Source organism: Amblyomma mixtum, chromosome 7 (assembly GCF_055824585.1).
Source record: "Amblyomma mixtum isolate Tamu chromosome 7, ASM5582458v1, whole genome shotgun sequence".
In the NCBI taxonomy this organism is placed as follows: Eukaryota; Metazoa; Arthropoda; class Arachnida; order Ixodida; family Ixodidae; genus Amblyomma; species Amblyomma mixtum.
This window is the reverse complement of record NC_143018.1, coordinates 151380039-151403463: the sequence shown is the minus strand read 5'-3', so window position 1 is coordinate 151403463 and position 23425 is coordinate 151380039. Positions and strand designations below refer to the sequence as shown.

Genomic DNA, 23425 nt, shown 5'->3' with positions numbered 1-23425 from the left:
GTGCTGTGTATGCAGATGCGATCGCCTCGTGGTTCCATTCACGGCGAACAATCATCCGGCAAGCCCGGCTTTTTCGACGGATTCAGGAAACGACTGAAAAGAACAAAAGTAAACAGCGAAGAAAGGTGCACTGCTTACAGGTTAGAACACAAAAAAAAACAAAGCTAGGCGCTGCACTCGGTTAACCCATTCAACGAGGCGTGGCGTGAGCTTTAAATCCGATTTCGACAAGGTATGAGAAGTCGCTAAAGAGGCAAAGGCACACTGCACTGGGTGAATGATATAGCTAGACTGAGCGCAGGTCATAACTTCTCTAAAGCCACACTGCACACGTTTAACCCTGCAACGAGGCCTAGCGCGGGTTCTGATGTCTGGCGCCGATTTCGACAAAGAGAGGGAACACGGCCGCGAGATTGGATGCCCGCAATCTTCCAGGAAGCAATGAAGCGGCCCTGAAAAGGGCCGTTTGGAGCAGCTCTTCAACGTCAACCCACAGCGGCGTGGCGGCGAGCAGTAGGCCCTAAAGAAACTGTTCATTCTCTCTTTTTCTGACTTGTAATCTGGCAACCTATGTAACCTATACTGGCTCGACAAGGAGCAGCCTTACAGCAATAAACACCAGTCGTTGCTTATAACTCGAAACAATAGTGTCGTCATTTGTGCGCGTCTCTAAGTTTACACAAATTTATGGTGCCGAAACCCGGGACTAAAGAGCTGCAACGATCCGTAAACAGCAAGGCCATCAAGTCTTGGCGGGACAACGAATTCTGGGCCATCACCGCAACGATCCTTGGAGGTGAAACCACCTTCGACTGAAGATTCCAGGAACGAGGCCTATAGGAAAGCCACGCCCGACGCTCTAAAACGAGGCCTGGAGACGCCACACCTGAAGCCAAGCTTGGCGCTAAGACGACGACCGACACTACAACGAGGCTGAAATGGAACGGCTGAAGAAGAAACGAGGAGCTTTGAGATCCCAGGTGACAAAACTGATTTCCGAGGGGGATTCATCGCTAGAGGCGCACGCTGACGAAAAGGCTCTGAACATAGTGTCAGCGAGGCTTAGCGCCCTTCAAATACAGCTCAACGAGGTGGACGCTGCTATCGAGCCACTTGTGCCTGACGAAGAAGCCGAGGAAAACTTCACGCGTACAATCGCGTACAACGACAGAATCGTCACCTACGCTGCAAAACTCAGCCAACATGCCGAAGCTAAGCGAGCGAACGCACGTCCAGGACCGGATGCTACACGGGCGCCTCGCGACGGTAACCGGAGCGCTGCCGGCTCAAAGGTCAGGTTGCCGAAACTCGAGCTGCAACGATTCAGCGGCGCCGCCACGGAGTGGCAGCCCTTCTGGGAGCAGTACCAGCAAGCGATTCACAGCAACGATGCCCTTTCCAACGGCGAGAAGTTCTTATATTTGCAGTCAGCGCTCACTGGGAGGGCTGCATCAGCGGTGGCCGGGATTCAAGCTACCGGAGCCAATTACAACACTGCCATCGAGCTCCTAACGGAGCGCTTCGGACGCACAGATGTGCTAATCCAGGAGCACCTCACCCAACTGCTGGACCTCCCGACGGTACGAAGCGAGCAGGAGGTAAGGGACCTACGTCGACTCTATGACCACATGCAGCGCAACATAGCCGTTCTCATGGCGCTTGGCGTCAAAACAGACAGCTACGGCGCAATGCTTGCCTCCGCGTTGCTAAGAGTGCTGCGGTAAAGTTTCACAGGTTCCCTATCTTCCTTCTTTGCACCAGCGGTGCCCCGCCAGAGACGGTTTATCTAACTCGAAGACTGAAACGTTATCTTCGCACCAGGGGTGCCCCGTCAGAGACGGTCTTGTGATCAGTTCAGATGCAGGGATAAAGGGAATACTTATGTACAGTTTATGTACAACAATTTACAATAGATACAAGTTTAGGCACTCGAGACATTAAGCAGCAAAAGGACAAACAACAAAAAGGGAGGAACTGGCTAATACTAGGGGAGGCCCCTACTCGGCATGGCCGAAGATGCATAGCATCTCACATTAGCGCAGAACCCCACTTCCCACTCCGGGGCCCGGTTTTAAAACCCTAAAGGCCCGGCCCACATTTCGTAGCACCCAATCATTCTACATTCTTCATATCCTTGGCATGGTCATATCCTTGGCATGGAGAGCATGGTCAGCCCTCCAACTACCGTAGGGTAACACCCTTTCCAGAAAAACAAACGCACGGTCGTGCCAACATGTGCGGAGTAGAACGTTCTCTCCACCACAAAATAAAAATAAAAACAAACACAAATACACATTCGTGCCAGAACGTGCGCGAATCGGTTCCGCGGGGCGGGTGGACACCCGTACTTCCCGGCGCGTTCGCGAGCGGCCGCGTTCCAAGAAAGGAGACGCTCCGCTTTGAGTGCCCCCAGCCGCGTTCCAATGACCCCCGCGAACGCTACCGATCCCTTACACGCCCTTCCCAAGATTCTACAAAGGGCTCAAATGGCACTTTTAGAATTACAAACAAAAGGGATCGGTGTCTGACATGAAACTACCCTTCGGGTGACATAACAAACAAAACGTACACATTCAAATGCGCGTTTCACACCTGTAAAACCAGCGCATTCACCGAAGTCCAAGCTGTCGCGCTGCGACCAGTTGCACCAACAAAACCAAAAACAACAAAATGCACACGGGCACCAACACAACATCACGCAAAATGCACACTTCAATACACACAGTGGCATGCCTGCCGTGCGCCGTAACACAGCGTCCAAGTTGGTGCGTTGCACCCAGTTCACCAGCATGCACACCCGCGTCCTGCTCGACACACACACCGACACTCGCAACTAGAGTGTTCAGTAGCACTCGCACGACGTCCGTAAGTGGCCACATGAGCCTCCTTAGTCGCACCGAGCGTCCTTGTGTGCGTTCGAGCCACTACGCGTCTCAACACAATTAACACCTAACTGCCACTCGGCTCATTAGGCTGGTGCCACAGCGGGGCAAGAATTCAAAAATGCTGCCCTCCAGGATCGAAAACAACGTCCTGATCCTCGATAAGTCCAAATCTTTGACCATGCGACGCCCCTAAGGGAACGCTCTCTCCGGCGCACCAGTACGAACAGCGTACTGCGTAAGGAACATTAGCCTTATCCAGTCTAACTATAACAGTGCGGCCGGCTTTGCTACATCTAATTTGACATACCGCAGCCCGGAGCGTACTGTTCCTCGAACCGACTTTCAATTTGAAAGCCACGCCCCTGCCTCCTGTTGCTTCGCCTCGCTTGGAGCCATTTGCCCCGTTCCTGCACGGGCATGCAATGAAATTTACGCTCCCTGTATTATAGGCGCTTGCCGATTTCGTGGCATTCTATAACTCTGAGGCTACCTGCGCTCTTTCGCAGCCACTTAATCCTAATTTGCCTTGTGGCCAGTCGCCACGAATTTCCCTGTCCTCAAATGAAAGGACTTTGCCATCAATACTGCTACGTGGCGCTTCATGCCACATGCCTGGCACAGTGTGCCGTTGCGGCAACGTTTGACCTCCTCCTATCTCTAGCTCGCCAGTCTGACGTCTGTCGTCGCTGGTCGTTTCACGCTGAACCGACTGCTCTTTTTCGCAGCCCGCTTGAGACCGCGTTTTTGGAATTAGAGTGATTTCCAACAATCCTGAACTCGCGTCCGCGTCCCTGGTGTCATTTGGGGTAGAGCTAACTTGCGCAGCTGGATCGTCGGAGTGCGCGTTCACCGCCTCTAACACCGCGACGCTGCGTTCCGCCAGGAACGAGAGATTCCAGTTTCGCGGAAAGCTGGCTCTCTTTTTACTTCTCTCTGGCTGTTTTCTTTTCCTGTGCTTGACAGGCATACGCCTTTGCCTTCCAGCACTGGCGACCTCTCTGCTCGGGACTCGGAGCAGTTCTCCCTGGCTAGTTGGCTAGCTCTCCTAGACTCCTTGATCTTAGACATCTCGAGCTCTACCTGCTGGCGTCTGGCTTCGATTACCTTCAAGACATACTTAACCTCCTGAGGTTCTTCCTCACGAAGCAGCGCCTTTCCGCCATTCACTTTCGCGAGTTGAGCCTGAAGGTCCGCTAAGCGCGCCTTCGCTAACTCAACCTGGTACCTCACATCGAGTGAGGGCCGGCATGGATAGCCCTCCATACCGCCGTCTGTACTCCTCAACTGTCCTACCGGCTCGAACACATGCACAGGGACGCTAACAATGCGACGAAGGAAACTCACAGTTTCGATGCATCGATCGGCATTGCCAGCTCCTTGGCGTCGGACTCCACCGCCACTTTCACCGCATGCTGCGATGAGCTGTCGGACGCCGCTGGTCCTGTGCCCGCTGCTGTCGCCTTGCTTCGCGACGCCGGTGACTGTCGAGTTATCGACGCGCTGCTTTTCTGGACCGTATGCAGTCCCGCGTCGCTGTACTACTGCCGTGGTCCTTGCATCCTTGCCGCCGTCTCTCCGCAGGTCCGTTCTCGAACGCTACCTTGTCGTCGCCTTTCTCCCTGCCTTCAAGTCTTCTTCCTGCGCCGTCTTCCGATGGCCGCAGGATCCTGTCGACTGCGCCAGTAAAGTTTCACAGGTTCCCTATCTTCCTTCTTTGCACCAGCGGTGCCCCGCCAGAGACGGTTTATCTAACTCGAAGACTGAAACGTTATCTTCGCACCAGGGGTGCCCCGTCAGAGACGGTCTTGTGATCAGTTCAAATGCAGGGATAAAGGGAATACTTATGTACAGTTTATGTACAACAATTTACAATAGATGCAAGTTTAGGCACTCGAGACATTAAGCAGCAAAAGGACAAACAACAAAAAGGGTGGAACTGGCTAATACTAGGGGAGGCCCCTACTCGGCATGGCCGAAGATGCATAGCATCTCACATTAGCGCAGAACCCCGCTTCCCACTCCGGGGCCCGGTTTTAAAACCCTAAAGGCCCGGCCCACATTTCGTAGCACCCAATCATTCTACATTCTTCATATCCTTGGCTAATCGAGAGCATGGTCAGCACTCCAACTACCGTAGGGTAACACCCTTTCCAGAAAAACAAACGCACGGTCGTGCCAGCATGTGCGGAGTAGAACGTTCTCTCCACCACAAAATAAAAATAAAAACAAACACAAATACACATTCGTGCCAGAACGTGCGCGAATCGGTTCCGCGGGGCGGGTGGACACCCGTACTTCCCGGCGCGTTCGCGAGCGGCCGCGTTCCAAGAAAGGAGACGCTCCGCTTTGATTGCCCCCAGCCGCGTTCCAATGACCCCCGCGAACGCTACCGATCCCTTACAGCTGCCAAGCGACCTTGTAATGAATTATCACAAGCGTTGTTCAGCAGAAAAGCGGAAGGATATCCTTTGCATTGCAAGTCTGCAAGAATTTCTAAAAGAGGAAGTTGAGAGCAGGGAGAAGGCGGTGCAAGTTGGTCATCGGGAAAGCAAGAACATTTTAATGCAAAACCACGATTCGATAATGAAAAGCCCAGAGCTTCAAAGATTTCGGCGGCATCGCTCTTTTCCGCCAGTGATCTGAAGCGGAATGAGCCCTGTGGATTTTGTGCCGGCAAAGATCACGTGACCAAAGAGTGCAAGACCTCGCTTTCTCTCGAAGAAAAGAAACGGGCATTGCGTCAGGCAGGCCGATGCTTTCGCTGTTCTCTCAAAGGGCACACGTCGAAACAATGTCGCAACAAAGGAGTGAAGTGCAAGATATGTGGCAAAAGGCATTTAACTCAAATGTGTGATCCTGCGTGGAAACCAGTTAATAGCTCAGCAACCGAACTGCATTCAGCTACAGGGAAGAAGAGCGACAAGGCTCCCACTGTGCTGCTCCAGACTGCCCAAGTATGGGCAGAGGGACCGCAACGAAGCACTTTAACTCGTCTCCTGTTTGACGGGTGTAGCCAGAGGAGTTTTGTGACCGAAGAGCTCTCGCACCAACTCCAGTTAGAGGTTGTGGGAGAAGAAGACATCACCATTTACCCCTTTGGAGGAGCCGGAAACGTTATTAAGCAGAAACGGAAGCGTGTCCGCGTTTGGCTGAGAAGTCAGTAAAACCGAAAGCAACACTCTATCGAAGCTTTAGAGATACCCGAGATCTGCTCTGACCAGCTGACTCTTCCCGAAAAGGTCATCGAAGGAGTTCAAGCAGAGATAAATGAGCTTGCAGATGTAACCGTACCACCAGGTCATCTGACGAGAAAAGGCATCGGCATTCTTATTGGTTCTGATTATTATTGGACTCTCGCATCTGGCCACGTGCGAAAACTGCAAGGTTCATTAATGGCACTGAAGACGGAATTCGGGATGGACATTGCAAGGTCCTATTCCTTTTAGTAGTTCGACCGCTAGCTGTTCATCTGTGGCTGTGCTGCGTGCCAGCATGAGTGACGAGGCCCAGTGCCTTTCAGCTGACCTTAAGTCGTTTTGGGAGCTTGAGAGCATCGGAATTGTTGAGCCTGTTGCCCAACAAAACGAAGACAACGACATCATCAAAGAATTTGCCTCATCTGTCAAGCTTGTTGACAGGCGGTACGAAGTCGCCCAAGCACAGACTTGTCTCATAACCCAACTGAAAAAACGACCTCGGCCCTATGTTGGGCCAAAGTCGACAGCCGGCCTGGTCGACCTTGGCCCTAGCTTGGCAAACTAGGTTGGGCCGAGGTCGGGATTGGTGATTGGCCTCGCACCGGCCGACCTTTGGCTGCCAACATAGGGCCGAGGCCGTATGCCGACCTTGCCGTCGCCAGCCAGTGCCCTGCTAGATTGTGAATCAATGACAAATCATGGTTACCTTATCTATATATGACGTTTGAAAACTAAATTTTGGCCATGAGGAATCTGACCTGTATGCACAGGCATCTTGAGGAGACACAAACAATGAAGACGAACTTGCAGCAATTATTAATGGGTTCCTTTATGCAGACATCAGTATACAAGCAGTTCCACTTGCTGTAAACGCATGCGTACGGTGAAATCTTACAAAATACTGAAAAACATCAAACTCATTTCAGCCATATATATCTTTTATTATTGTATTCAGAATAACTTTCACCAGGAATGCTACCGGGTGACTGGAAGGATGACTAGATTCTAACAACTTTCTTCATCCGGCTCAGCACGGGTTTCGTAGGGGACTTTCCTGCGAGACCCAATTGGCAATCTTCACTTTCGACCTGCATGCTAACCTCGACCGTAACATACAGACCGATTAATTATTTCTAGATTTCGCGAAGGATTTGACAAGGTACCACACCAATGCCTATCACTGAAACTAGCCTTTTATAAATTTGCACCCTAATATTCTAGACTGAATTAAAGAATTCCTAGCTAACTGTTCTCAGTTTGTTTCGATCTATTAACAATCACAACTCAGGCACTCTCCCCATAAGATCGAGTGTTCCACAGGGATCTGTGCTCGGTCCGCTTTTATTCCTAATATATATAACGATCTGGCACCACAAGTATTGTGTAACACCCATTTCAGATCGCCCGGCCTCTATCGCGTACTGCAACTTTTTCGGGTTCTTTTTTTTCCCGCACCATTGTTGACTAGAATGCCCTCCCTGCCGATGTTGCCGCCATCACTTGCCCACCTTCATTCTTATCCACTGTAACCATTTGTATCATACTGCAATGATTGTTCAATATGATTGTTTATGATTGCCGCACATTTATGATTGTTGAATATATTAACCAACCCCTTATGTAATACTCCCTGAAGGGGGTCTTTCAAGTGAAGAAAGAGAAGTGAAGTGAAGTCTTATTCTTCTGTGCCCACTGCCTCCCTTGCACGAGTCGGCTGGCGCCTCTGGCTGCGGCCACCCTCCCGATCCTGCGCGCCAATCAGCCAGCGCTTTATAACAGCGCTGCTTTTCTGCAGGGTTGCTTCTTCAGGGTAGTGTGCTCTCAGGCAGGCTACGATAAAAGAAGAGAGCAAAAACAAATGCCACCACTTCAAAAAGGCTCAAACCAGCTCAGCAGTGATATTCCAACCAAATAATCCAGTGCTTTGTAGTCCAGACTCGGATATAACAGTAGTCAGCACTATATTCTATAATCATTGCAATATTCACTTTAAACCCAAAATAACATGCAGCAATGAGGGCAAAATGCAATAACCTAGAATAGCTGTCCTTTGTACATAGCATCCATTATGATATATTTGTGGGCAGTGTTCAATGTCTTCACAACAGTATTATAAATGTTTTAGCTAAAATCAGGGCCTTATATACTGAAAAATTAGGCATTGTGTGTACCATTGTAAATAGCACTAAACAATTGCAAGCAGCATTATAAATTCAATATTTTTACAATTGCATGAAACCTGATGCAGTATACAGTAGCAATTGTTTTAACAAGTTGCTTTAAAGAGGCAATCTAAGCCAACAATAAAACAGCTACACTGCCGCCAACATGCATATTTACCCTTAAATACAGGCAAATCATTTACAACCTGCATTTCATTACGTCCACGTCACTGCAGTGCCAAAATTAAGAATGTACACGAAATTTTTTCATGACAAAGTAGACTAAATAGAATAGAATCTCGAAGCACTTAAAATTATTTTTTTCCTGGGAAAACATTGCGGGATTTAATGTCCCAGAAGCAACACATGGACTATGAGGGACACCTTAGTGGAGGGCTCCAGGAATTTCCACCACCTGGGACAAATGTATTGTACTGAAGAATGTATTGTAAGAATGTATTGACAAATGTATTGTACCGAGGCTGGTAAAATGACCAGCATGTTTAGCACAGCATGACAATTCTTCACCAGTGTAAACAATCACTTACCCAGGATCATGTTATTGATGTTCTTCATCTCAGCAAACGCGTGCTTGCAGCCGTGAGACCCTTTCCAGCTGAATCGCAGTGATGCTGCTTTGCTCATCAAGTTTCGCATCAAAATTCGCACTGTGTCTTGAAAATCCGTGCCGCCAAACCTTGAGCAGTAGTTTGTCTGCAGATACATCATACCAAACATTAAAGAAAAGCCGAGGAAAAGTTTAAAGAGCAAAAATTAGACTTACAAGTACTTCCATGTTTCCTTCCGAGGAAAGATACTCTTCAATTGCTTGGATATCTTCCACTGTTGACGCAGGTAGCTTTGGGCAATCTTGGGGCAAAACTAAAGCTCTTGTTGCTTTGCTTGCAGTTAGCAGTGATCTCAAACTCTTCAGCTCGATGATTATTTTCATCTGGTTGTCAAAAACTTTCTTTTCGAAGGCTACAAGCAAAATAAGAACAACTTTGAGGCAAAATCCAGAAAAAGGGAATTTGACTTCTGCTAAGTACTAAGCAGAGCATCAGCCCTCTATGCACTACAGTCGAGTATTTAGAACTTCAAACTTATATACTGTTCCTCTTTACAGGCCCGAATAACTGGTACATGAACATCTAAAGTATTGTCAAAGGCACAGTGCATCATATATTGTTTGGATAGCAAATAAACTGGTACTAAAGAAAAAAAGCTGTAGGTGCACTCATACCTGTGAGCCATGCAGGCAGGCTACCGGCCTCTTTCGGGACACTTGTGTTTGCAGGAGCTGTAACAAACAAAAAATATGGTACCTATTTTTATACACATTTCCCATAAGGAGCATCTCATACCCGTGCTGTAAGCATTAACAGTTGTGCTGTTACAGAGCATTAAGTTGAAATGCCATTACAGTCTAAAGAGCACCACAGAAACATTCGACAGTTTCAAATGCCTTCGAAATGCAAGTTCGTGTACCCCTGTGCACGATGTATTCAAGCTATAATTTGTAAAATGAAAATTTACAAGTGAATACCTGCTTCTAAGTGAATAAATGTGAGCTGACCCCACATGAAATGCCTTTTTATTTACTGTAAGGAATGCGCTACTCAATGTGGTGGCTTGGAGGTGTCGTTTGGCCTTTACCAGCTTAGTTTTGAAGTCCATGTTCATCGGAAGCGCAACACATAAAGGGAGTGAAATGACACCAAGTAAACATACACAACACAAAAAATGTCACACAATAAAAGTAAAGCACTCAGCCCACAGCAAGGCTTTTAGATACAAGTTGCACCCAGTAAACAAAAGCCCCCAATTCTATACAGCACATTTTATTACTGATAACTATGTATCCTCAGAGTCCAGCCTAATAAGCTTCAAACATTGAACTAAGGTTATCAAAACAAAACTAGGCAGCAGCAGCGTCACTGTAGTATGCCAGATGTTGAACCTTTCAACTGCCTTTGGAAACCATCATGGAGCAATGTACAGTTTACACAAGTCAATGGTATTCGGAATTTTTAATCTTATTCGACTCATTTCAGTATGTGTGCAGCATAAGACCACACAATAAATAATAAAAATCGAAAGATAAGGTTGTTAAAAAACGCAGCCGATATCACACCTGCTTCACAGTCAGTGCTGCTGTCGTGACCCGATGAGGGTGTGGTGGCTTTGTCCTGAAGACCTGCAATTTCATTGCAGAAGCATATAATTTTTAGATGCAAATGTTTCAGTCGTAAGCACAATACATTGCTGAATCTAAGACCCTCGAAAGCAAGAGAAATTAGTTGGTTACTGACAGTAATTAAAATCACTACTAAATGACGTACAGCCAGCTTGAAATGAACTACAGACAAAATGAAACAGTAAAATATATAGAAATAACTCCATACCACCATGTCTGGCAAATCTCTCTGCTAGGCGAGACATTCCTGGAAGCTCTTTCATGTGCCTGTTTTTTGTCATAGGTGACTTAGAATACACCCTCTGAACAGGTCTTTCCCTTGAAGCCACGAAGCCATCTATAAAGTTTTCAGAGACATACTTTGTTGCAATATGCTCTTCAATGTTTGATTCAATGAAGCAGTTTAAGGTCAATATAGACTAAACAATATGATTATGCCTAATTACTTTCACATAAAAATATGGCAGCACACAGCAGTGTTATACCTCGAATGTGGACTTGTTGTGAAGAGTTGCCTCTGATGGGGGTATGTTCTTGGACATCCTGGCTCATGCCAGATACTTTCCTTCCTACATGAAAAAAATATAACAACAAAGGAAAATAACTGCCCCACAGAAGAAAAATCATGTATTCAGCAATAGTGCAATTCAGAAAATTAACAAACAAGTCACAAGAAATGAGCGAAATGCAGCAAGCACTAACTTTTCATCCTAGTGCTTGGTGACCGAACCACGAGAATGTCGTCACCACTTTCGCTGTCCGAAAGAAGCACTGCCTTTCGCTTTCTCCGGCGCTTCTTTTCAGAAACTGAGTCTTCCGAGTCCAGATGTGAAGTTATAAGCGCATGTGGAAGACACTCTTTGGCGCGCTCATATGTGCCTGGGTCAAGAAACAGTTTTAGAGCACCCGTGAGAAAGTTTTCAAATTTTAATAACTGCATATAAACAATATTTCAGAAGCATTTTTGTGCAGTAGGTGGCAACTTCATACAAAGAGTACTGTTATGTTGCAGCATCTTTAAAAGAGAATTGTTGCTAAACACATTCTTCCTAACCTTAAACCAAATAACAAAAGTTCCAGTACTAAAGCGATGCATGTCCATTACAAAAGACCAGACACAGACAGCCTTGTGCTATATTATCACTATAAAAATGAAACAAAATGGTGCTCACTTTTAGTTGCAAGAATTCTTGCCTTGTAGCCTTGCCAGTTGTCCTCTACAGGTACTTCTAATGAAATCATGCGGTCAACTTCCTTTTTTGCTGTCGTTGGTGGCCAATAGCAAGTTGCACTACCACCTTCCCTTCTCACCCAGCTTCCGGGCACCACATACGTGCTACCTTCGTCAGTAAATTCCACAATGTGAAACCTGCAGGGAGAAGTATTACAATATGTGTGAACAAGACATGGCACATAAAACAAAAACCAAATGAGAGATGGACAGTATAGTGTGGCACAGGAGCCAAATGCACTTCTAAGAGCTACAGAGCTACTTCACAATTAACCTGATCCTGGGGTTTTGAGAAATCAGCATCAAATGCAAGCAAGACTATATGTACTCGCATGCTTCATTCACCCAAGGGCAGTGTAGTGCCTGTCACTGTGGCTTAGAAAGTGAAACTCCCTTGGCTCTAGTTCAGCAGTTAGAAGAAAATCAAGAGCTTCATCTGGCTGCTAAGAACAGCTTCTGTGTGCATGCATCAACACAGCATGCATATAAAACACTGCAACATGCTGGCATCGAATGATTGTTGTGCTTACGTTCTAGAAAAATGAGCCGGTGTTTCGTAGGCAAGAAGAAACACACGAAGCTGAATCTTGACAACTCCAGATGTCACAGCCGCAAACACTTCAATTAGCAGTTTTGCATTGTCACGTCCCAACTTCACAATCACTAGCACTTCACATCAACAGCTTTGGGTTCGCAGCCACATACACAGTGCACTGACATGATCTTCATGATGCATTAGTAAAAGCACGGGGGTTTTCAAAAGCCACAAAAGCACCTACAACTGGACTATGCAAAAAATCAGAAGATGTAAAACAGAGAAAAATACTTTTAAAGGCAAAAGCTGTCTTTTGCAGATGATCTCAAACAACAAAGATATTTGAAATGCCTGGGCAACATGAAAAGAAGTCAGAAGAGGTGAAACAGTGGAAAAAAAACATCCTTTCCCTTGAAGGGCAAAAGCAGGCCCACTTTACGGTACTGCTTCAGGGTAGGGTACGACAAAGCAGGACCACTGGAATGACAAGAAGAGGGAAGGACTTCACATGCAGAAAATTCAGCACTGGATCCACTTCCAACAACTGAACAGGCTTGTTCTTCCATGATTCTGCTGTAAAGCTGTTCCAAAGGCCTCTTTCCACACCTCACATGAGCCTTGAGATCTTTCAAGTAGTTCTCAAAAGCGAAACAACTAAAGTTATCCAGGCAGCCAAGCTGCCGGCAGTCATTGGCCAAGTGAATGAGACCATGTACATTGTAAATTAGGGACTCTTTCCCATAAATTGACTTGCACTTGCTTACAAAACTGCGCAGCAACTGATCAGCATAGTCTATGAAACAGTCCATTGGTGAACAAGAAAGAATTGCAATGCCAACATGTAACTGTAGAAAATGCTCGTACATAGCCCTCGGCAAAATTTTCTTCAAAACAACAGGACCTGAATACAACAAGAACTGTCTGAATTCTGTAGCCTTCCATCGCTCAAACATGTCGACTGCTCGGGGTTTTCGTGCAAAATCACTAGTTATGTGTTGTCGCATTGTAGCCAGATGCCCCGATATTTGCATAACTGAGAAGTGTGCCAGCCGCACTTTTAATGGACCTCGCAACCAGTAACCAATAAGCTTTCGCACAACACCGAGGCACACCAAATGCATGTAGTCTAATGGAAAGCTTGTTACCATCGGGATACCAATTGATGTCAATGGGGAAATGCCTTTGTGATGCTCCGTCTGAGTTTGATCAGCAAATGACTGATCGGTGCGCAGTGGGCTGTCCATGTTTTGGTAAGTAATGCGCCCAAGATAGACGCCCTTGGTGCAGCACTTGTCACATCCATAGTAGCCAGAAAATAATTTTGTGGCTTTCACAAAGGCCTTCGCTGGTGCATCACAAAGAATGGCTCTTAGTACCACCTTATAAGCAGTGGATTTGTGTAGAATACCATTTGACAGCAGAGGGCCCATTTCTTCAATGAACGCTTTGAGGTACTCATCCAGACAAGCCGGTTTCGATGTGCCGCAAAAGATCCCCACAGGAAAAATAATATCAGATTGTTTGCTGTGAGGGTGGTGAACCTGTACAAGTATGGGCCATACTTGTGTGCAACTGCTCTTAAACAGAGGCAGGCCATCGATGTTGACTGATATTGAGAGAACATTACTTGGAACCGAATGCCACATGTCCAATGCACGCAATAAGCCTCTCTGAAGGCCAAAATGAACGTACTCACCATTGCCGAGTTTTTCAAGCGGCACGCTTTGTCGCGTGGACACTAGAGCAGACTGTGTCTTAGGAAGATCAGTGAAGTGCGGCCTAAGAATGTCAAGCAGTGAATTAACTGCCGCTCTCCTGATATGATGCTTCACAGTCCAAGCCCTCAACTGGCTCCTTATCCCCTCTGGACACTCGGCATTATCGGGAACATCAATCAAGTCATGTTCATCAGGCTCCACAGGATCAGCGTTTTGGCCGCGCAAGTCACTTCCATCTGACTCAGCTTGATCTGCACTTGAACAACACTGTGCCTCTGCTGCGATGGCAGAGGATTCAAAAGTATTCACTGCTGCATATGCTTGCCCTAAGCTGTCCCCGAGCGGTGCAAATCTATCGTTTCCAACACTTGCTAAACGTGATGGATTGTCGGATTGCAAATGGGGGAATGTCTCAGAGCAAGCTGCCGCCTCTGCGTCTTCTGTTACTTGCTGCAAACACCGCACGCTGCCCGCCTTCGCCAGATAAAGCTCTCGGCGACGTTTCGCCCTCAAGAACCGCTCCATGATGAGGTCTTACCTTCCGACGTTTAGATCAGGTGGTGTTGTCATGGTGAAAGGCCAAGACACGGCACTGCAGGAACAACCAATGCTTCAAATCCAAAGCACTCTGCCAGCTACGCCGCTACAGCGTAATACGGAACTTTAGACGCGACGCGACGAAAGAGTGAAAAGCGCGGGAAGGGCATCGCGTCGCAAATTCAGTCGTTGTGACTGACACCGCACTTTCGTAGATGTGCTGTCGAAAATATGTTCGCAAGGAACAAAAGTAATATAAATGTGTTATTTTATTCATTGTTCTCAAATTATGCAAGTTAAAATTTACACTGCTTCACTACGTCTACATAAAAAAAATTTACTTGCCAGTTTCAATAAAACATCGAAACAGAAACTTTTGAGTTTCGGTTTCGTTTGATGTCAGAATAACGGGACTTTCCTTTTTATCTCTCGATGAAACTGCACACGTCCGACAGTTATTTAAATGCTAAGCATTAAAACGAAATTGATGCAGCAGCACTGCACCTGCATATTGCTTGCACATTACATTTCACCGATTGATAACTTAATTAGGCTCACCATGCATGCAGTGATGCGCGCAGTGTATTCGTAAAAAAAGAATATTGAGATAATATGAAACGTACGTCGATCGAGCGTTTCGTCCGCAATTTCCACGCGCCTACTGCGCGTGCGTCTTGCGGCTGGCATCACTGGCCAAGCCAGTGGGTAGCCAACCATGGCCCTACGATGGTCCCCGTGTGGTTGCCCGAGCGTTGGGTGCCGACTAATTCCCTATCATTTGCCGGTAGTTGGCTGAACGTTTTTGGCCAACTATTAACCAGCCCAATGGCAGCCAACCACGGCCCGACTAGGGGCCGCCATTGGTTGGCCGAGGACACCGGCTGCCGAGCACTCTCCAATTGCTTACCGATGGTCGGCCGTCGGCCAATTTCACTTGGGAAGTCAGGTGCAGCGGAAGGCCTTCGGTGAAGAGCTGCAGTGCGTACGTCGCGCATCACGCTTGCCCTGCAGCTCTCCGTTGCAGGATCTGAGACCTTACTGCGATGAGGACGGAGTGCTAAGAGTTGGGGGACGTTTGAGTAATGCTGGCCTCTCCTACAACATTACGCATCCAATAATCCTGCCTGCCGGTCATCATTTCACCGAACTTTTAATAATCGCCAACCATCGCCGCCTTCTACATGCAGGCGCACTTGAGACTCTAACAGAGCTGAGGGAGCAGTTTTGGATAGTTCGGGGAAGACAGATGGTGAAAAGGATCTTGAAGAAATGCTTGATTTGCAACCGTTTCAACAGCCGCCCTGCCACGGAGCCAGTTGCCCCTTTACCTCGTGACAGGGTAACCCAAGCTCCACCATTCGAGGTGACAGGCATTGATTTCGCCGGGCCGTTGAACACAAGGGATCAAGGCAACAAGAAATCATACATCGTCATCTTCACATGTGCAGTTACCCGCGCAGTGCACCTAGAACTCGTGACTGCCATGTCTACGCCCAATTTTCTGATGGCATTCAAGAGGTTCATTTCCAGAAGAGGAGTCTGCCGAGTGATATTTTCGGACAATGCTAAGACGTTTCAGCGCGCTTCGAGAGACCTGAAACGGCTGTGGGCAACGCTGCGTGGCACAGAGATACGAAGTTATTTCTCAGACCACCATATAAAATGGAAGTTTATCGTTGAGAGAGCCGCCTGGTGGGGCGGATTCTGGGAGCGAGTGGTTCGTTCAGTGAAGACTTCTCTGAAGAAGGTTTTAGGCAGCAGCTTCTGCACTTTCGAGGAGCTCGCTACAGACTTGTCCGAAATCGAGGCCGTGATCAATTCAAGACCCCTAACCTACGTATCCGCAGAAGCTCACGAGCCGGAGCCACTCACTCCATCCCATTTTCTCGTGGGAAAACGTTTAACGTCCTTGCCCCCGGGCTGTAGCACCGAGTCAACGACATCAACACCGGGTCAACTAACTCGTCGTTGGCGATATCATCAAAGTTTAGCTGATCACTTCTGGCGCAGGTGGCAGAAAGAGTACCTCACAGGACTTCGCTCCGCTCATTTTGCTGTGCCAAGCTCATCTAGTGCCTTGAAGAAAGGAACTCTTGTGCCAGTTCACCAGCCTCATCTGCCAAGACAGCTGTGGAAAACCGGAGAAGTGGTGGATGTGCTCGTCGGACGGGATGGGTACACTAGAGCCTGCATGGTGCGCCTACCTGGTGGGACCATCCTAAGAAGACCGATCCAGTTGCTGTACCCCATGGAGACTACCCACGAATGATCAAAGAAACTGTTCATTCTAGCTTTTTCTGACTTGTAATCTGGCAACCTATGTAACCTATACTCGCTCGACAAGGAGCAGCCTTACGGCAATAAACACCAGTCGTTGCTTATAACTCGAAACAATGGTGTCGTCATTTGTGCGCGTCTCTAAGTTTACACAGGCCCAGCGTCCGGCGAACAATGACATCGGCTTCCGAGAAGCATATCCGGGAACGATGCTGCAAAAAAAAAGTTTCGTTACAAGCACCGCAATTTGGTGAGTCCTCAATGCACGAGAAAACTTGCGACAATGTAGTTCAGTCCTTACCTCGGGGTTGAGAATGCGCACGCCCGACAAGCGCGTCAGCGTGGCTGTCAAACGGCGGTCCTCAAAGCGCGCTTGATGCGGATCCTTGTAGTGCCGCGGCAAAAACTTTAAATACGAGCACGACACTAGCCACGTGCTCCTGGCGAAACGGCGAAAGCCGCAAGCAAAAACTGCACAGAAATTTCAGCTGGCTGTCGCCGACGAGCGCACCACGCACGAACGCCATATCTGCACACGCCACGAAACGAGCGCGCCGAGGATCACGAAACGAATGCCCGCTCACCACGCACGCACGCGCGGCGCGGCGGGTGCACCTAGCGATTCCCCAGGCGCTCTAGGGAGAGGTCGAGAAAGGCGCGCTGACGCCACGTCCGGTTGAGAACGAGGGCGAAGTCAAAAAACGTCACGGAGAAGCGCATCCCATCGACCAATCAGCGTTTCCAGCCTGCCTACCCGCAAACGCTCCTGCAGGGCGTCCGCTCCGGCAGCGCGCCTAGTTTCGCGGCTCGCCGCTGCGGCGCTTGCGTCGCGCTCCCGAGAGAGCACTCGCATTCCAATCGCAAAATGGGAGGTGGCGAAGCTACGCTCTCCGATGCGCTCCGTACGCGATCCTACGGAGCGGTCTCGATCTGCCATTGGAATTCAGCATTAGAATGTGACGAGTCATAGGGCAACAGTTCTTTTTTTGCACGTGGGAAATAGACCTTATGAAAAAACTGGCGCCCCCTTGCGTTGACCGCGCGCGTTTCCGCCATGTTGGGGACTTCCGGATACCGCAGTGTATGGCAGTACGGTACAGCGACGCGCACGTTGGCATTTGTGGTCGTCCAAGATGCCCAAATATTGCTCCGTACCTTGCTGTACACAAAGAGGACTCAAGGATAGCCAAGGGAACAAGGTAAGAGTTCTAGCTTCGTGCACTTTTTCTTATTTCTCGCCTGGAGCGCGATGCGAGGCAGCGGGAAGCCTCTTGCGGGTGTCGAGTGCTTTTCGAGAGTTAATAACTAGATCGTAGACGATGTCACAGCACAAATAACATTTGCAGAACTAAAAAGGCTAATAAAGGGGCTGTTTGCTTATCTTGTATTTGCCGAGGAGTGCTCCTGTCTGCTAGCAGTTACGGCGCACAGCGTCGGTCAGCTAGTAGTGTCTCACGCGGGATTAGTTTTGCGTCTGCCGCTCGGCTCCATGTGCCTGTTTTTTTTATCCTGAACCTTCGGTTTGCTTTCATGCAAGTCTAATGCAATCTTAAATCTGCGAAGTGTCACAGGCGAACGGATCCGCAACGATAGTATTTTCCAAGGTGTGACCCACAGTGCAGCGTCGGCAGTCAGGCAGTCATGGTCGACCCATCACTCTATCGTGGGGCGCAGAAATGCGAGCAACACAGATGTTCAGGTCGTTTTTTTTTTTGAACGCGCCGAAGCTACACCTGGGCGCAGGTGCGCAGAAGTGGAGGGCATCGGATTAATGTTAACTACCTAGGGATCTGTGACGTGCGCCGAAACCTCGGTACACTGGCGTTTTCGTTTTTCGCCTCCATCACAAAAACGGCCGCTGCAGTCGGGAGCGAACCCACGTCCTTCGGCTCAGCAGCACAACGCCTTAGCCACTGAGCCACCACAAAGGTTTGATCAGGTGTCTAGGCTATCACCAGACATTTTAGGCTTTATGTAAATTTGAAAACAGCTCATAACATCCCTAATGCTCAACTAATTGCTGTTCTGACTTATTTCAGATAACTAACCAAACTGTATCATGGTACAAAAAGTTATCTTGCATTAAGCAGCAGTTTTCAGAAGACGATAACTACAAAATCTCTTCTTAGTTCCAATATAAACAAACTGTTGAGCTAAGCATGCATTGAGCCAAATGCAGAAAAAATTATTTCCAGGTATGCAGCATATTTTTGTGCGTTTTTCTTTTGCAGGTGTCTTTCCACTGCATCCCAAATGAGCCGAAGATGCGCAAGGCATGGCTAATCGCCATAAAGAGGGATCCCCCCTTCAACTTTGAGACTGCCCGCATCTGCTCGAAGCACTTCACGGAAAATGATTTCCTGAAGAACATAGCGAGTGGGCGCAGAATGCTAACCGACACGGCTATACCTTCAGTGTTCGCATTCAGCAAACCAAAGAAAACACGTAAGCCACCAAAAGCTCGCCCTTGTCCAGTTATCCCGACCGCTACCTCTCAGGAGCCAACACAAGCATCCAATGTCATAGAAAGTGACAACAGCACTACTCAGATGTCTTTAGATGACAGTTCTGCTCTGGAAGAATGCCAGGAGCATTCGACACGGTTTCAAAAAGACCAAGAAATTCTTGAACTCCGCCGTGAGCTGCAGGAAGAACGAGACAAGAATGCAAGGCTTGAAACGCGGGTTTCTCTACTTCTGAGAAGGTGTGCGTACTTAGAAAATGCAACAGCAGAATTTTCCATAGAGAGATTCAAGGACAGTGAGGAGGATGTGCAATTTTACACTGGGTTGCCTTGTTACGCAGACTTGAGAAAACTGCTAAATTATTTGAAGCCTGGCAGCACGTGTGCAGCAGACAACACCATGGCCTCGAGAAAAGAACAAGGCCGGCCTCCTGTTCTTAGCTCAGAGAACCAGCTGTTTTTAGTTTTGGTGACTCTTCGGCTTGGGCTTTTCCAGAAAGACCTTGGCCATCGATTTAGCATCCACCAGAGTACTGTGAGCAGAATTTTCAAAGAATGGATTAACTTGTTGTTTCACCGGCTCGGTGATGTGTCCTTGTGGGCTTCACGTTCATGCCAGAAGAATTCAAGGAGAAATACTCCAGTACTAGGGTGATCATTGATGCTACGGAGATCAAATGCGAGGTGCCCAGTTCCTTTGTGCTGCATTCCGAAACCTACTCTAATTACAAGTCCGCAAATACATTCAAAGGCCTTGTTGGGGTGTCACCAGATGGAACGCTGACATTTGTGTCTGCGCTTTTCACAGGCTGCATCTCGGACAAAGACGTCGTAAAAGTCAGCGGACTTCTTTTGCGCCCTTTTGACAAAGGGGATGTTGTTATGGCCGATAAAGGGTTCACAATCAAGGATCTGCTGGAACCCATTGGCGTGCACCTTAATATGCCACCTTTTCTACGGAATGGCCAGTTCTCAAAGGAGCAAGTTGAAGAGACAGAATCAATTGCAAGCCTCCGCATTCATGTGGAGCGCCGAAAGCAACGCATCAAGAGCTTCCACATATTTGATCGAAGAATTCCCATAACAATGGCCCCCCTAGCTAATCAGATATGGACAGTATGTGCTATTCTGACTAACTTTCAGACGCCACTCATGAAGGCCTCCTAATGGTCATGTAACAGTGTACTTCTATCAACCTGCCCCAGCAGGCCGCATGATCATTTTATGAACTTTCACATTTTATGCTTCTTGGCGTTTGAACGAAATTAAAATCAGACGTAGCTTAATTGGGAGGGCATTTATTTCTTTGTAAGGTCATTGTAAACTGTGGAGCTCAGTCGTTCCAGCCTTTTCCTTTGGGTCTGCTTGGTCTACTAAGTTTTAAAGTCACAGCAAAGGCATAGGTGATCACAGGGAATTCATTATTTCCCACTATGCCACACCCATAGTGAGGCGTAGCTTTGGCAAGCAAAACTGAATTTTTTTAAGCTATGCCCTAGTATTAATTTCAAGTGCAAAAACCTACAATCTCATGCAATGTACACATGAAAGACATCAATATGCTGGTTACTCAAACTGCCAGATAGCAAATATTTTTTTATTCACTACAATAACAGGTGAAATATTTTGTAACAATGTTTAGATTAAAGAATGCATGTGGCCTGTTTTGCATACAGAGGCAAGGGAATAAAATATTTACTGCACTTTTGCTTGCCTGACCAATGAGACTAATGACTAAAAAGTTTGTTGAAAATTTCAGCATAATGGGATATTGTCTCTCTTCCCTTTATGGTGTATGAGCTCAAAAGACCTTTCTCCAAGTGCTAAAACAACACGGACCAAGAAAGTATGATTAGATTTAGGTGCTGATGATGTTAGCTCATGTGTCTTGTCACACGTGCCTTGTTTTACGTGTATGCTTTGCGCACTCATCAGCAACAAATAATATGCAGTGAAGAGAGCACAAGCTATAAAATTCATTAAAAACAAGGTTTAGTTTGGTTTGGTGTATGGGGTTTAACGTCCCAAAGTGACTCAGGCTATGAGGGATGCCGTAGTGAAGGGCTCCGGAAATTTCGACCACCTGGGGTTCTTTAAAGTGCACTGACATTGCACAGTACATGGGCCTGTGCGATGTCAGTGCACGTTAAGGAACCCCAGGTGGTCGAAATTTCCGCAGCCCTTCACTACGGCGTCCCTCATAGCCCGAGTCACTTTGGGACCTTAAACCCCATAAACCAAACCAAACCTTGTTTTTAATCGGTTTTATACCTTGTGCTCTCTTCACTGTATTTTATCTTCTTGTTGCTGATGATTGTGCAAAGCATACACGTATTCGTTGACGTAGGTTTCAATAAAGCCGGTTGTAAGTTGGCGATCTGTGGTGTGTTTTCTACATCTCGTTCTGGTTTGTCGCACCGAAGCATTTCAAAAAATTATGCTACGTCTTGTGAGCTCTCTGTAATGAAGCCATGTATGGAACAGCATGGTTAAAATAGAATATATCCAGCTTGGACTTCATAGCAATCCAGGCAGCCTCAGAAAACACAACCTTGCAAACAACAATCCATCGGTCTGCATAAACAACAAAATGTGTCCACTTGAAGCCAGAACAAAACATCTGTCCCATGACCTGAGCATAATACTGACTAGACACTTTCAGCTCAGGAATGTTATCAGAAAGTTGTAAACAAAAGTTCTCTGAGGCAAGCGCTGTGTCTAGCAAATCAGACCTCTTGCTCCAAGGGCACTTGACCTCTATAAGACCAAAAGGGGGATCTTCGTGCTGGTCATAGACAACACGGTCTGGCGTTGCGCCCAGCCACGGGCAACCAGGACGCACCATCAGACCACAGGTGGAGACCACCACAGGGCGGCCAAGATGCTCCATAAGGTGGACGTAACGTTGAATGGCTCGCGGTTCATTTGTCGTGCCATGCCTGCACATAATTAAGATACAAAGATTTGGAGTAATTACAGTGAATGTCAACGCGTAAACCCGGTAAACGCATTAAAGTGTGTAGATCCTTGTGCTTCACTGCAAAGCGTGAAGTAGCAATGCAGTAGCAATCGCAGTGCACTGTCAATGACGACTCGAAATAAATTATAAGCACTTCTGCCTTTATACATGCTAAGTAACAAAGTAACAGAATGGCTACCGAGAAACATGGTGAGAAGTAGGGGAAGACAGAAAACTTGGCAGAGGGATGAAAATGTAAGAAAATCTGAGGACAAAGAATGGATTGGGATGACGCAGAATACACGCTGGAAGCCTATTTGAGAGGCCTTCATCTTGCAGCAAAGATAAAACAGGTTGATGATGACGATGACATTCCTCCTACTTAATCTCTCACTGATGCTCCATTTATAAATAATTAGAGTGTAGTGCAGAAAAGAACAGAGTGAACTTCACATAGAATACAAATGCAGTAAAAGCAAATGTTAAAAAGGAAAGTATTGCTTGAATGAACTGGAAGAGAAGATCCAGCAGAAGACCTAAATTTACCTCACCTTGGGATGGGCACCAGAATGGTCTGCTGCTGTAAGGTAGGGAGAGATAGAAGTAGAAAGTGAGAGGTGGAGAAGTGAATTACAGAAAAAATAACAAACTCTCCATTTGCGCGTTCCTAGTTTTTCTCACCTTACAATGGCATTTGAAAATGCTGTTGGCCGCACAATGTTTGCGATACCTCGTGTAACGGACACGTGTCGTGTTCGTATCAGTGCCGCACATCAGTGATTGCATCGCGCCGATGCGCAACAGTAATGCGCAGTAGGTACAGCGCTCTCGCTCGTGCCTATAAAAGCTGTGCCTTCAATAAACAGTGGTCCATTCTTGCACCGACCATGCTGCTGTAAGCGTCGTCCCTCCGGCTGGTTACATGGTGTCAGAAGTGGCCCTTTGAGGCCTATGGAAATCGACCCTGCGTCCGGCGTGTTATGGACCTGCTGAAGACACCAGAGCCATTGCGGCTGACTGGTAACGTAACAGAAAACTGGAAGCGTTTTAAGCAGAAATTCGAGTTATTTCTGCAGGCGACGGAGACTAAGGACCAGCCCAGATCGGAAGCATCGAGGGCGGCACTCCTATTGAGCATCGCTGGCGACGACGCTTTGGACGTCTTCAACAACTTCCAGTTTGGCGACAATGAAGACAAGACGAACTACAGCACCTTGGTGAGCAAGTTTGATGCTTATTGTGCCGAAGTTAGCAATGAAGTAC

The 23425-nt window shown here is 47.4% G+C and overlaps 4 protein-coding genes across 4 annotated transcripts; 2 read left to right on the top strand and 2 right to left on the bottom strand.

The window, feature by feature from the left end:
- The first annotated feature begins 938 nt into the window (after positions 1–938).
- LOC149337867 (uncharacterized) lies at positions 939–1724 on the top strand. The gene has a single exon (XM_089554531.1). It carries the CDS (start codon positions 939–941, stop codon positions 1722–1724), a length of 786 nt encoding a protein of 261 aa, XP_089410657.1.
- Positions 1725–7757: 6033 nt separating this feature from the next.
- On the bottom strand, positions 7758–14495 carry LOC149337865 (uncharacterized). Its single transcript, XM_089554964.1, has 9 exons — positions 14464–14495; positions 11614–11810; positions 11144–11320; positions 10927–11010; positions 10379–10441; positions 9488–9544; positions 9029–9225; positions 8793–8958; positions 7758–7912 (listed from the first exon to the last, which is right to left on the bottom strand). Exons 1-9 carry the CDS (start codon positions 14493–14495, stop codon positions 7758–7760), a joined length of 1128 nt encoding a protein of 375 aa, XP_089411090.1.
- LOC149337866 (uncharacterized) lies at positions 12579–14450 on the bottom strand. The gene has a single exon (XM_089553656.1). The coding sequence runs from the start codon at positions 14448–14450 to the stop codon at positions 12579–12581; it is 1872 nt and encodes a 623-aa protein (XP_089409782.1).
- Positions 14496–17820: 3325 nt separating the features above from the next.
- On the top strand, positions 17821–19742 carry LOC149337864 (THAP domain-containing protein 5-like). Its single transcript, XM_089554530.1, has 3 exons — positions 17821–17938; positions 18971–19443; positions 19700–19742. Exons 1-3 carry the CDS (start codon positions 17873–17875, stop codon positions 19740–19742), a joined length of 582 nt encoding a protein of 193 aa, XP_089410656.1. The 5' UTR covers positions 17821–17872.
- Positions 19743–23425: the final 3683 nt, after the last annotated feature.